The sequence below is a fragment of the Hemicordylus capensis genome, chromosome 2, assembly GCF_027244095.1.
Source record: "Hemicordylus capensis ecotype Gifberg chromosome 2, rHemCap1.1.pri, whole genome shotgun sequence".
NCBI classification, from domain to species: Eukaryota; Metazoa; Chordata; class Lepidosauria; order Squamata; family Cordylidae; genus Hemicordylus; species Hemicordylus capensis.
The window spans coordinates 411354168-411369437 of NC_069658.1; the positions used below are offsets into that span (position 1 = coordinate 411354168).

Consider the following 15270-nt stretch of genomic DNA (forward strand, 5'->3'; position numbering starts at 1 on the left):
TGTCCAACTGACTCCCTAACTGAGCTGACAGAGCTGGTCACGGAGTTGGTGTTGGAGTCTCCTAGACTTTTGGTGCTGGGGGACTTCAATATCCACTTATGGGCTGGCTTGTCTGGTGCGGTTCATCAGTTCATAGCGACCATGACAACTGTGGGCCTATTCCAATTAGATTCTGAACCAACTCATGTTGCTGGCATTGCACTCGATTTGGTCTTTTGTTCGGATCAGGGGGGTGTTCTGTGGGTGGGGGATCCAGTGGTTTCACCATTGTCATGGATGCACCACTACATGATTAAGGTTGGTTTCACAGCCGCAATCCACCCCTGCAGGGGTGGTGGACCTATTAGGATGGTCCATCCAAAAAGGCTGTTGGACCCAGTAGGATTTCAAAAGGCCTTGGAGGATTTTGATGCTGGTGCGGCCGGTGATTCTGTCGATACCCTGGTGGGAACCTGGAACAGGGAACTCATCAGGGCAGTAGACAAGATTGCTCTTAAGCATCCCTTCCGACCTACTTCAAAAATGGCCGCTTGGTATACTGAGGAGTTGAAGTAGCTGAAGCAGTTGGGTAGGTGACTAGAGCACAGGTGGAGGAGAACTTGGTTTGAATCTGACAGGATACAGCATGTGACCCATTTGAAGACTTTATGTGGTGGCGGTGTGCACAGCAAAAAAGACATTTTGATCTGCGCGCATTGCGGCTGCAGATTCACGCTCGGCAGAGCTATCCTGGGTTGTGAGGAGTTTGGTTTCTGCTCCTTCTACTTCAAATCAGTCCCTGGGGTCGTTCTGCTGTGATGCTTTTAATGGGCTCTTTGCAAACAAGATCTCCTGTATTCGGGCCAACTTGGACTCCACTATTTCTGAAAGGTCTATGGAGGAGGTGTCCAGCGATCCGTCTTACAGTATTAGATTGGATCAGTTTCAATCTGTGACTCCTGTGGATGTGGACAAGCTACTTGTGGTGGTGCCGCCTACCACCTGTTCTCTGGATCCTTGCCCGACTTGGCTGCTTCTATCTAGCAGGGAGATTGTTGGAGGTAGCCTAGTTAATATCATAAATACATTGCTGAGGGAGGGTAGGGTGCCTCCTTATCTGAAGGAGACAATGGTAAGACCACTCTTAAAGAAGCCTTCCCTGGACCCCTTAGCGATGGATAGTTACAGGCCAATCTCCAATCTCCCTTGGTTGGGCAAGGTGATAGAGAGGGTGTTGGCCAACCAGCTCCAGGTAGTCTTGGCTTTAGAGCTAGCTATGGGGTTGAGACAGCCTTGGTCGGCCTGATAGATGACCTTTACCGAGGAATCGACAGAGGGAGAGTGACTGTGCTGGTTCTTCTGGATCTTTCGACAGCATTCGATACCATTGACCATGGTATCCTTCTGGATTGCCTGGGGGTAGGGAGTGATCCTGGGAGTTGGGGGTAGGGGGCACTGCTTTGCAGTGGTTCTGCTCCTATCTCTCAGGTAGATTCCAGATGGTGGAGCTTGGTGACAGTTGCTCCTCATAATGGGAGCTGTTATATGGAGTCCCTCAGGGCTCCATTCTGTCACCAATGCTCTTCAATATCTATATGAAACCGCTGGGTGAGATCATCAGGAAGTTTGGTGCTGGGTGTTATCACCATACTGATGACATCCAAATCTACTTCTCCTTTTAATCCTCAGTAAATGGCACTTATTCCCTAAATGCCTGCCTACAGGCAGCAATGGGCTGGATGAGGGAGAACAGATTGAAGCTGAATCCAAGCAAGACACAGGTGCTCATTGTGGGGGTTCAGAATCTGAGGTTTGTGTTAGCTCTCCCTGTGCTGGATGGGGTTAAACTCCCCCTGAAGGAGCAGGTGCACAGCTTGGGAGTACTCCTGGACCCAGGCCTCACCCTGGTTTCTCAGGTGGAGGCCATGGCCAGAAGTGCTCTCTATCAGCTTTGGCTGATTCGACAGCTGTGCTCATTCCTTGAAGAGGATGACCTAAAAACATTGATGCATCAGCTGTCCCGGCTTGACTATTGCAATGCGCTCTATGTGGGGCTGTCTTTGTATTTAGTCTGGAAACTTCAGTTCAGAATGCGGCAGCAAGATTGGTCTCTGGGGTGACCTAGAGAGACCATCTTATGCCTGTTTTTAAAGAGTTACACTGGCTGCCGATATGTTTCTGGGCAAAATACAAAGTGTTGATTATTACCTTTAAAGCCCTGAACGGCTTGGGTGAGAGCTATCTTAGAGAGCGCTTTCTTTTACATGATCCCCACCACATGTTAAGGTCATCTGAGGAGGTCCGTCTCCAGTTACCACCGTTTTGTCTCGTGGCGACTCAGAGGCGGGCCTTCTCTGTAGCTGCTCCTGGGCTGTGGAATGCACTCCCAGCAGAAATCCAAAATTTGAATTCTTTATTGACCTTCAGGAGAGCCCTTAAGACCTATCTATTTGGCCTGGCCTTCCAAGATTTTTAAATAGTTGTAATTGGTTTTAATGGTGTTATCTGGTTTTGAGGGTTTTTTAATTGCTCAGATTGTTTAATTGCTGTTTTATGATGTTTCAATTGTTAATTGTTGTTGTTTTACATTGTTTTATAATTTCTGTTGTAATTGTTTCTGATTTTAATGGTTTTGTTTTAATTGTAAACTGCCCTGAGCCACTTTGGAAGGGCGGTATAAAAATTGAATAAATAAATAATAAATAAGAATAAAAATTATAAATCCCCCCCACACACAAACACCTCAACAACCCTCTGCTCCCTGCACAAAATACAAGGCCAGTCTGGGAGGGCAGGGGATGGCCCTCTCCTTTAGTGAAGTGGGAGACGGCTCTCTCTTGCTCCAGGAGAAGGTGCTTTCCTGGAAATGGGAATCTGCCCACTGTTTGCACAAATGGTTTGTAAGGAATAAGAAAATGAAATGGAAGGGTACTGTGACTGGGTTGGAGAAGAGCCCTGAACTTCATTCATTCAATTTCTATACCGCCCTTCCAAAAATGGCTCAGGGTGGTTTACATGGAGAAATAACAAACAAATAAAAACAAATAAGATGGAACCCTGTCCCCAAAGGGCTCACAATCTAAAAAAAAACCATAAGATAGACACCAGCAACAGTCACTGGAGGTACTGTGCTGGGGGTGGACAGGGCCAGTTACTCTCCTCCTGCTAAATAAAGAGAATCACCACGTTAAAAGGTGCCTCTCTGCCAAGTTAGCAGGGGTGGAACTTCAAAGTTCCACACACAAATTTGCATGAGTAATACTTCCACCCCCTTCCCTCCAATTTAAGAACAACCAGCTTAAAAAGCAGCAACATTTCATTGGAAATTTGGGGGTGAGTGTGTGGGTTAGAGAGGGGGAAGCTTTGGTTTCAGTAATTTCATAGGCACTAGCCAACATTCATCTGCAACACCCATATACATACTTGGCATTATAAGCCTTTGTTTCATTCTGGGAAGAGGAATAGGATTTTCTTCAGGTACAGCTTAAGGCACATCAAAAATGTGCAAACCCAGTTTTCTGTTCTGTTACAGATTGGAGGTGGGGGGGACACTTAAACGTCTTGTGAATAAGCTCCAAAGAGCCTCTTCTGTAAGCAGGAAGTTCCTGCTCTGGGGTGTGTGTGTGTGTTTGTGTGTGTGTGTGTGTGTGTGTGAGACATTTCCTACCAATTCCCCATTTCAGCTGAAGCCCACTATGCAAGCTCCCGTGCCATTACAGAGGGTCCCCTTTCCTTCAGGAGCAACTTTTGTGGGAGGGGTACAAAGAGCTACGGCAGAAAGGAGGAGACAGTATGAGACCAGAATTTTCCTTGCAGTTCTTTGGGTCCTGCCCAGCTCTCATACAACCCGCTACCACTCTAGAAACATGCACAACTTCAATTTCACATATCACCTTCCCACACTTCGAATACACTCATCAGTCTTGTAGTTATGCTTGAAGTTGTGCTTACCTTTTCTAGTGCCATCTCTATTTCTGCAGCGTGAGTCTTTTTCAGATCTAGAATCATCTTTTCTGTATCAGTTTTAAGCTTGTTCATGGTAGTCTCATGGCCCAGGGCAGCTCTCTGCTTTTCTTCTTCTCTAAGAAGGCCAAGTTCAACTAGTTCTTGTTTTCTCTGGGTTTTCACCTGAATAAGTTCTTCTCTCAGTGTATGGATCTGAGCCTCCATATCAGAGATGACCTTGAAAATAACAATAAATAGTTAAAGGCAATGACATTAAATAGTTAAATAGTTTGATTTCCTTTAAAATGTCGATTATCTGCTAGAGTAGAGACAATCATGTCATCAGTATTATTATTATTTTTACATTTATATCCCGCTCTTCCTCCAAGGAGCCCAGAGGAGTGTATTACATGCTTACGTTTCTCCTCACAACAACCCTGTGAAGGTAGATTAGGCTGAGAGAGAGTGACTGGCCCAGAGTCACCTAGCAAGTATCATGGCTGAATGGGGATTTGAACTCGGGTCTCCCTGGTCCTAGTCCAACTGGATTATGAAAAGAGGAAGTGAGAGGAATTTCCCATCCCCTTCTCTCCCCTTGCTGCAAAAGACCTTTCAGTTTGGAGGAATGTCACAACCTTCAGGGACATTTTCATGCAAGTGAAAAAATCTTTTGCAGCAAGGGGGCAAAAGCTAAAATTGCTTCCCTCTTCCCCTCTGTGTGTGCTTGGTTGCAGGATAAGGCCTCAAAGCAAGTACGCTGAAGGCTCCATGCAATTGCACAATCTTTCTTCCACCACTTACCACTGTGCAGCATGTGAAACAAAGTATTTTAAAATTGTGTGTTAAGATTATTTTCTTTCTTTATACCTCATAACTGAAGCAACAGTTGGCAATCAAAGTATTCCACAGGCTTTTGATACACACACGCGCACACTCTCTTTTTGGAATTCTAATATTATGAGAAAGGGAGACAAACATTTCTATTTATTTATCTACCTGCATAATGGCATGGTCTGCCTTAGTGAACTTAAACAAAACAAACCCTAAAGTGTCCCAAATACTTTAGCTTTTTCCTTGCAGTGCTCGAGGCCACTGATTATTTCAGTTACTCTTTCCTGTACCTTTTCCAGTTCTAAAGTTAAGTGTGCTGTCAAGCCGGTGTTGACTCCTGGCGACCACAGAGCCCTGTGGTTGTCTTTGGTAGAATACAGGAGGGGCCATTGCCATGTCCCACATGAGAGATGATGCCTTTCAGCATCTTTCCTGTATCGCTGCTGCCTGATATAGGTGTTTCCCATAGTCTGGAAAGCATACTAGTGGGGATTCGAACCAGCAACCTTTGGCTCGCTAATCAAGTCATTTCCCCGCAGCGCCATTAGGTGGCCTACAATGTCTTTTTTGAGATGAGGCAATTCAAGTTGTACATGGTATTCTAATATATGTGGAACACTCTATACATTTTTATAAGGGCATTACAATATGGACAATTTCAATGTTATTTTTAATCACTTTCCCAAAGATCCCTAGCATAGAATCTATCATTTTCACAGTTGCCACCCACTGAGTTCAGGTTTTTAATGCAACTTCCACCACTGGCTAAGATCTCTTTCCTGGTTCAGACCCCACCAGCATGAGGTGGGGAGTTTTTGCCCCAATGTTCAGCACTTTAACCTTACACTGGACCTCATTTGCCATTCTGTTACGCATTCACCGTAATTGCAAAGCTCCTTTTGAAGCAATCCTTTTGGAATTTTTTGCAGACAAATTTAGTTTACATCACTGTACATAATTTGGTATCATCTGTAAACCTGACCACCTCACTACTCACCCCTAATTCCAGATAATTTATGACCAAGTTAAAAAGCAGCAGTCCTAATATCGATCCTTACGAGACTCCACTTCTTTCTTCCCTCCACTGTGAGAATCTATATATTCTCTTGGGACATGCGCGCCCAGGATTTGGCAGCGGAACTCTCTCGACACTCTGTGAGAGTTCCAAAGTGAGGACTGAGGAGAAGAGGGGGAAGAAACTGCCGGTGGTGGGCGGAGGAGGGGGGAGAGAAAGGCGGCAGGCCGCAGGTGGGGGGAGAGAAAGGCAGAGTCGGGCAGCGGGCCGCGGGAGAGAAGGGCAGAGTCGGGCGGCGGGCCGCGGGAGAGAAAGGCAGAGTCGGGCGGCGGGCCAGGGGAGAGAAAGGCAGAGTCGGGCGGCGGGCCAGGGGAGAGAAAGGCAGAGTCGGGCGGCGGGCCAGGGGAGAGAAAAGCAGAGTTGGGCGGCGGGCCGCGGGCGGGGGGAGAGAAAGGCAGAGTCTGGCGGCGGGCCGCGGGCGGGGGGAGAGAAAGGCAGAGTCTGGCGGCGGGCCGCGGGCGGGGAGAGAGAAAGGCAGAGTCGGGCAGCGGGCCACGGGAGAGAAAGGCAGAGTCGGGCAGCGGGCCGCGGGAGAGAAAGGCAGAGTCGGGCGGTGGGCCGCGGGAGAGAAAGGCAGAGTCGGGCGGCGGGCCGCGGGAGAGAAAGGCAGAGTCAGGCGGCGGGCCGCGGGAGAGAAAGGCAGAGTCAGGCGGCGGGCAGCGGGCGGGGGGAGAGAAAGGCAGAGTCGGGCGGTGGGCCGCGGGAGAGAAAGGCAGAGTCGGGCGGTGGGCCGCGGGAGAGAAAGGCAGAGCCGGGCGGCGGGCCGCGGGAGAGAAAGGCAGAGTCAGGCGGCGGGCCGCGGGCGGGGGGAGAGAAAGGCAGAGTTGGGCGGCGGGAGAGAAAGGAGGTGGCGGGCGGCGGGAGAGAAAGGAGGTGGCGGGCGGGGGGAGAGAAAGGCGGTGGCGAGCCGTGGGGGGAGAGAAAGGCGGTGGCAGGCCGTGGGCGGGGGGGGGGGGAGAAAGGCGGTGGCAGGCCGTGGGCGGGGGGGAGAGAAAGGCGGTGGCAGGCCGTGGGCGATGGGGGAGAGAAAGGCGGCGGCGGGCCATGGGCGGGGGGAGAGAAAGGTGGCGGCAGGGCAGCAGGCGGGAAAGGTGGCGGCGGGCAGCAGGCGGGGGGAGAGAAAAGCCGCAGCGGCACGTGGATGGGGGAGAGGAAAAATGGTGGCAGTGGGGTCTGTCTTGGCCGCCCGCTGCAGCTGTGTGTGTGGGGAGGAACGGGAGGGAAGGAAGGCTGGAGAGCGCAGGGATGGAGGAAAGGGGAAGAGAGGAGAGACCGGGGCAGGAGGAAGAGGGAGGGGGAATCAGCCGGCCCCAAAGCGCTGCACAGATGCTCTGTGCAGGGTTGGCTAGTTATCCTTTATTTCTACCCTTCTGCCTCTTATAGATCTATAAGAGTATCTCTGGTTCCACTTGGTGAGATATGTTTTCCTGTGTAGCACTGGATATTGCTTCCATAGTAAACAGCTGTAGTTCCCCACATATCTAACTCCACATAGAAAAGCATAACAACAGCTTAAAGAACTGTCAGAATGAGAAATATGGTCTCTCTCTCACTCTGAAGCACATCGTTTTTAACAACATCCAAATTGAATGAGTATAATCTTGGTCAAATATGCTTAACTACATATCTAGGAATGCAATAATAATCAAATAACCAGTGTGGAGAGCCAGTAAGGTTATCAGAGATATAGTTACTCCTGTAGTGTAACCCTATATGGTTAAATTCACTGGACAGGGGCAACCAACTAAATGAACACTTCAGGTCTTCTCCGGAGCAACGAGATCGTGGCTTGTGACCTTTGAAGCCAGATTCAATCACCTGCTCACCTAGGACACGTGGGGATTGCTTCTGGGTAGGTAAGCTGGTAGCATCTGCACCTGGCCAGTGCCATAGAGTTTCCTTCTACTAGGAAAAAATGCTGAAACTATGAGGCAGCATTCACCCTGTTTCATTCAGAAGAAAATAAGGAGCTATAGGCATAAACAAGCAGTAGGTTGCTTTTGCAGTTGCACATACAGCCTCACTAGCATATTAGCAGTCTTTCACTGTGCCAATTTTATGATGATTTTCCAGCAGCAGTGTATGAACATGAGTATGAAAGAAGCCTTGACTGTTTAAAAAAAAAAAAAATCTAGCATAGCACTATAATACTATTTCTGGATCCATGAGAACTACATTGTGGCTCGGGATGAGGAAACACAACAGACTGAAAGAAGCTGGGCAGGTGAGTCTAAGCGGGGCGGGTTTAAAGGGTTATTTGCAAGTTTACATTGGCAGCTAGAGGAAAACAAGGGTTAATACTGCAATTGGTCATGTTGAGGGAGAAGGAAGTATGCTGTTTGAGGTTGATGGGCCAGATAAAGCAAGAGAGAATTTGGTGACATTTGGTTCCTATAGCTCTCCTTCGTTCCTTCTCTCAACTTTGAGAAATCTCATCCGGTTAGTCATCAAGCTCCTTTTAGCCAATTCTGGTTAATGCTTGGTTGGATGATGCTGCACACACCATTCTCTACCAGATGGGTACTATGTCCAATGGCAGCACAGGTATGGTAGAGTGGCTGTAGTCCACAGATGCCATCATGCTCACCAGGTACCCTATGCAGACTGCCTTCACTGAATGTAGGCACCTAGTTCTGAGCTCTTGGGACAGACTGAGAATTCTGATAATGTACATTCCTCTCCTACTGCACTCCCTAACTAACTAACTTATCAACATGGTACTGAGTCTGGAGTCAGGCTTTTAGACGTGTAGGATTTCAGTGCCAATTATCCTGGGCTTTGCAGAAGTTTTCTTTTGCATGCCAACAACCATAGTATCTTTCTAGATCATCTTTCAGAACTAGGGGCACAGCACTGAGATGGTTCCACTTCTTCCTGGAGGGCAGATTTCAGAAGGTGGTGCTAGCAGACTGTGGGATTCCTCCGTGTTCGCTTTTGACCCCAATATTTTTCAATATCAACACAAACATCTCGGAGAGAGAATCAGGGAGTAGGGAGTTTGGTTCATTCATATGATAACAGCACCAGCTTTATTTCTCCATTCCATCAACTCCAGGTGAGGTGACCAAGTCCCTGAATTTTGTCTACAATCAGTAGTGAACTGGATGAGCTTGAAAAAACTCAAGTTCAGCCCAGCTCATGACCAAATTTATTATATTGTGGGACTCATATCTGGCTGGAGTTCCACTCCCCTGAAGCATCAGTTTAATTTATTAACCATTGCAGTTAATGTCTAAAACTTTTGGAGCTAATTTTTCAAAACGGTTATCACTTAAGTTGAAATTTTAAAAATTCTTCTTGAGCAATAGCTGACAAAGTCAACAACAAAAAATAACTGGTTTAATCTTTGGTCATTTATTAGTTGGCTGCTTTTTAAAAAAAAAATGGCTGACATTCTCCACAGCCCTCTGAGAGCAAGAGTTCCAGTTGGTGTCAGCAAACAAGCTGCACACAAGGTTCATCTCATAGTGCAGCACAAAGCGAAAGGGATGAGAATGTGATTTTTGTTATGATCACCTCCCCAGAAAATCACTTTTCATTGTCAGGAATATTTCCCTTAGGGTTGTGAGGTCCTCAGGGACACATTGCTGGTAAAAAAATAGAGCTTTTGTGTGAAGGGGAAAGAAGCAAAAAGTATTTCCCCATCTCACTCCGGTGCACTGTGCTGTGAGACAAGCCTTGAACTCAGCTAGTTTACTGGCTCTTTGTAAGCCTGGGGCTCTTGTTCCACCTTTGTAGGGCTATGAAGAATGTCAGCCATAGGGTTTAAATGGATAAAACTAAATGTTGATGGATGCCAATGATTAATGGCTAATTATAACAATATTATTGAGACATTGAATGTTGTACAATATATTCTCCTATTTTGTAAAAGGTTACGGGAAACTAAGTGGCAAACTTGAGGTGATGGTAGCAGATCCACACTTATATACCTAGATTTGCTGCCAGTCACACAAGAATTGGGGGCTAGGATCCAATTTAGAGCAGAGGAGTATACGTGGAAGCAACGCTGAATTTTCACATAGTCTGTGGCTTTACTTCTTGCACCCCTGAAAAAAAATTATCCAAGCTCGACTCAGTTCTGGTATTGGAGCCCAGCTGAGAAGAAATCACCTCAGGGGTCAGGCTGCAGGGTGGTAAGGCATGGGCAGGGAGGACAATTCCATATTTCACAGCTGGACTTCCGTTTTGTTCTTTAAACCAGATTCTCAAACTTTCTACATGACTGGGGAAGATCTGATTCTATACACATGGTTATGCCACTGAGTCATTTTGTTTGACCCTGAAATACAGCCCATCTGGACTGTAACATCTCCTTTAGCTTTAGAACAACATTTAGATTTAGCTTTACAACTACATTTTCTGGATATGGATTTTGTTGTTCTCTTGAGCTTTAAATTGCTAAATGTGGCTACTTCCTAATAAGATCTATAAATTCCACTAAGCTTTGCATACCATATTGCCTATTTATTTCTAACTTTTGTCAATTATGTGTTGAGCTCCTTTAGAAGATAACAGCTTGTCTGGATAGAAGAAAACAAAGTGAATGAAGATAATATGATACATTCAAGAATTGCTATTCTATTGTTCTTTTACTGACTGAATAATTTCTGGTAGGCTTTCCTGAAATTTTCACTAAAATATTTGCATTTTGCAACTGTAAAGCAAAAGTGTTCTTTATAGTGTTGCCTTATTTTTATGCATACACTGCTTTAAACAAGAATATTTTTACTGTACAACTTAGGCATGAAAATGTTCTTAATAACAAAGCAAACACTGGAATTCACAGGGGCCTGCACACAAAATATGCTTTCAGGCGAGCGGTGGGAAAGTATACATTTTTGTAAATCCTAGTTTTATATAATAAGAGAGCTTCATTCACATAAATCCTGCTGTCATCCAAGGGATCTGGGGAAGCACTTTCAAACTGATTCTTAAGTATTGAATATTACCCAGATTGTGCATTACCAAAAGTAGAAATAGGCTTACTCTCTATAATCATAATGAAATTACCTATTTGAATTCAGATTCTACAGCTAACATTTGGAAAGGACCCTCATAACAAGATTGCTTTAAAAATACACTCTCAGTAGCCATCAGTGTCAATTGTCGCTTTCTGATCTCAGTGTAGCTCTCCTCCAAGTCTCTCTTTCCCAAACGTCTTTTGAGCTACATTTATATTCGGCAGCATCTGAATAAATTATGTTCAGCTTTCTTCCACAAGATTTTACAACTACAACTATGGTCTTCAATCTTGTCAACCATAGTGGAGCTCAATGGTGTGTGGGCTGGAATGGCACTTGGAGATTTGAAAGGGAGCTGAGAAATAAAATAATTCACAATAGTACTATCAGCCTGATTCTATAAAATGGTTTAGTCCTAGTAGCACAAATAAGAGTCTTGCACACTGCCATAGTAAAATAACACGGAGTTCCTAGATGTGGGCAGAGATCAGGATGCTGTCTACAGTTGCACCACAGCAGAGGAAAGTAGTCTGTGACAGGGGAGCACAGTATTCTCTCTAATTTTTTTCATTTGCATGCGGAATAATTTTTGTTCTGGGCAGCAGTATCAAAACATTGTGTGCACATATACATTCAGAGTGGGGCCTTCTTGATTCAATCTGAGCGGGATCTAAAATTAACTGAGTGGACATCAAAAAAGTGTGTGCACGTGCACATGCACACACCTTAAAGGGAAGAGTGGTGGAGCACTTGCATTTGTTCCAAAGGTGGTCTAGCCAACAACCTCATGGAACCAGTTGTGTATTGATGGGAAATCTCTGACACCAGCTTTGCGGTGTTAAAGCAGCAACAGAAGCATATAAACTAGTGTAGGTTATTTGTTTTGCCCAAGTATGTAACTTCCAATTTTTTCTCTAAACAGAATTAAACAAGGCTGATTCTCTTTTTAAAATGCATACAATGAATGAATAGTGTATTTGTGCACAGAAGCATATAATTTATGTACAAATGTAAAGCATACTACACACGTATTTTAGACATAGCAGTGTTATTTCTAATACAGGGTTCATAGATTGTTCCAAGATTTTCTGAAATATTCTACACACACTAAATATGTACTGTATAGCATTTATCACTATATAAATGTAATTTACCATATGCCATTTCTAATTTCTTTTGTAAAATCATTACAGCCTACAGCTAAAACTGAAGATTAACCCAGTAACCGACTCTTATTTGAATCAAGAAATGTAAAATGGATGAAGATAAATGGCTATTATTGCTAGAAGATTGCCATTTGAAAGTCCAGACTGAAAGAGAGAGAGAGATTCCACATTTCCACAGCTGCCCTTTCTTTAAACCCAAATGCTAACAGTATATAACTGAACAACTAAGGCAGAGAAGCTTACAAAACGTAGAAATTAAACTACTACAGAAAATAATGCTAATGTTTACTGCTTAGAGTAGCGATTCCCAACCTTGTGTCCCCAGAAGTTTGACCACAACTCCTATTATCCTCAGCCACATTAGTTTCTCAAGTGAGGTGGGAGCTAGGTTACAAAAGTCTCTTAACCATTAACAATGGCTCCGCTGGACATACTCTATATAGACACAATGATGATCATATCTCTTCTTTATCAGAGCATTGCTCTAAACCATGGGTCCCTAGATGATATTGGGTTACAACTCCCATAATTGTCAATAACAATGGCCATCAAGGAGGCATGATTGACCACAGCTTCCTGGCACATATCTACGTAAGAACATAAGAACAGCCCTGCTGGATCAGGCCCAAGGCCCATCTAGTCCAGCATCCTGAATCACATAGTGGCCCACCAGATGCAGCTGGAAGCCTACAGGCAGGAATTGAGGGCATGTCCACTTCCCTGCAACTGGTATTCAGAGGTATCCTGACTTTGAGACTGGAAGTGGCCTATAACCTTCCGACTAGTAGCCGATGATAGACCTCTCCTCCATGAAGTTATCCAAACCCCTCTTAAAGCCATCCAGGTTGTTGGCTGTTACCACATCTAGTGGCAGAGAATTCCACAAATTGATTATGCGTGGTGTGAAAAAGTACTTCTGTTTGTTGGTCCTAGATTTCCTGGCAATCAATTTCATGGGATGCCCCCTGGTTCTAGTGTTATGTGAGAAGGAGAAGAATTTCTCTCTATCCACCTTCTCCACACCATGCATGATTTTATAGACCTCTATCATGTCTCCCCACAGTCGTCTTTTTTCTAAACTAAACAGCCCCACCTTGCCTCATAATAAAGGTGCTCTAGGCCCCTGATCATCTTGGTTGCCCGCTTCTGTACTTTTTCCAGTTCTACAATGTCCTTTTTTAGATGTGGTGACCAGAATTGTATGCAGTACTCCAGGTGTGGCTGCACCATAGTTTTGTATAAGGGAATTCTAATATTAGTTTTATTTTCAATCCCCTTCCTAATGATCCCTAGCATAGAATTTGCCTTTTTCACAGCTGCCGCACATTAAGTCGACACTTTCAACGAGCTGTCCACCACTACCCCAAGATCCCTCTCCTGGGTCAGTCAACGTCAGCTCAGATCCCATCAGCATATACTTGAAGTTGGGGTTTTTCGTCCCAATGTGCATCACTTTACACTTGCCAACATTGAAGTGCATTCGCCATTTTGTCACCCACTCACCCAGTTTGGAGAGATCCTTTTGGAGCTCCTGACAATCCGTTTTAGATTTCACTACCCAAAAGAGTTGGGTATCATCTGCAAATTTGGTCACCTCGCTGCTTACCTGTACTTCTAGATAATTTATGAATAAATTAAAAAGCACCAGTCCCAGTACAGATCCCTGGGGGACCCCACTTCTTACTTCCCTCCATTCTGAAAACTCTCCTTTTATCCCTGCCCTCTGTTTCCTGTTTTTCAACCAGTTAGCAATCCACACATGTACTTGTCACCTTATCCCATGGCTGCTAAGTTTCCGCAAGAATCTTTGATGAGGAACGTTGTCAAAAGCTTTTTGGAAGTCCAGGTAGACTATGTCAACTGGATCACCTTGATCCACACACTTGTTGACACTCTCAAAGAACTCCAGGTTTGTGAGGCAAGATTTCCGTTTGCAAAAGCCATGCTGGTTCTCTCCCAGCAGGGCCTATTCTTCTATGTGCTTTACAATTTTATCCCATCAATTTGCCTGGAACGGACGTTAAGCTAACCGGCCTGTAATTTCCCGGATCACCTCTGCATCTCTTTTTAAAATCAGTGTTACATTGGCTAATTTCCAGTCCTCCAGTAGAGAGCCAGATTGCAGGGATAAGTTATATATTTTAGCAAGGCGGTTGGCAATTTCACCATTGAGTTCTTTGAGGACTCTTGGAAGGGTGCTATCCGGCCCTGGCGATTTGCTAGTTTTCAGTTTTTCTAGGCATTTTAGAAAATCATCTCTTGTCACTTCTATCTGACTCAGATCTTTAGCCTCAATCCCCCAAAAGTCTGGTTCAGGAAGAGGTATATGCTCAGTACTGTGGTTTTGAGGAAACTCCATGCATTCTGGAGCAAAGTGACTATCCTGATTTTCCCTTTCAGCTTTCTTTTGACCATACTCCTCATTTTGGAGAAGTTTCCTCTTCTGAAATTCAAAATGTCTGTGTTAGACTTCCTTGGTGATCCTCTCCCCACATGTATGCTGAATTTGATCGCACTATGGTCACTGTTTGCTAAAGGGTCAATGACATCACGCACCAAGTCCCGGGTGCCACTCAGGATTAAGTCCAAGGTTGCTTTCACTCTGGTTGGTTCCAAGACCAACTGTTCTAGGGCACAGTCATTCAGCGTATCTAGAAATCTGACCTCTCTGTCATTACCTGACTGTGAATTTACCCAGTCTATGTGTAGGTAATTGAAGTCACCCATTATTACAGCCCTGCCTCTCCTTGACGCCTCCCTAATTTTCTGCTGCAGCTCCCAGTCACTGTCAGCGTTTTAATCTGGAGGGCAAGAGAACGTTCCCATTAGAGCATTTCCTTTCAGGACTTGTATTGTCACCTACAGGGTTTCTGTGGAGGACTCCAGTCCACCTAGGTTTTCCACCTTGTTGGATACTATCCCTTCTTTAACAAACAGTGCTACTCCACCTCCAAGGCGCCCCTCCCTGTCCTTTCTATACAATTTATATCCAGGGATAACAGTGTCCCACTGGTTCTCACTGTTCCACCAAGTTTCTGTTATGCCCACTATTATCTATTTTTGTGTTAGCAATGAAGCACTACAGCTAACCCATCTTGGCTCGGAGGGTTCTGGCTTTGGCATATAAGCACCTATACGCTGAATCTCTTACCTGGTTTATGCTATCTTTCTTTTGACTCTTTGACCAGCTGGCACAGCTTTCTGTCTGCTCTTTATGGGGTTCTGCTCTAGGCTTGTGCATTTCGATTCGGAACAAAACGTTTTGTGCCTGAAAATGGCAATTTCGGAGGTTTTGTAACCAAAACAAAAT

General features: G+C 45.1%; 1 protein-coding gene across 9 annotated transcripts in view; it reads right to left on the reverse strand.

Moving 5' to 3' along the window:
• CEP112 (centrosomal protein 112) overlaps positions 1-15270 on the reverse strand; it is a 462785-nt gene that overhangs the window by 158186 nt on the left and 289329 nt on the right. For all 9 annotated transcript variants that reach the window (XR_008315603.1, XR_008315601.1, XR_008315600.1 and 6 more), the window contains one exon: positions 3931-4161. Coding sequence is in view for 2 of the 9 variants with exons in the window: in XM_053292958.1 (XP_053148933.1) it covers positions 3931-4161 (231 nt within the window). In the remaining 7 variants the exon portion in view is untranslated. The remainder of the gene's footprint in view (positions 1-3930; positions 4162-15270) is intronic.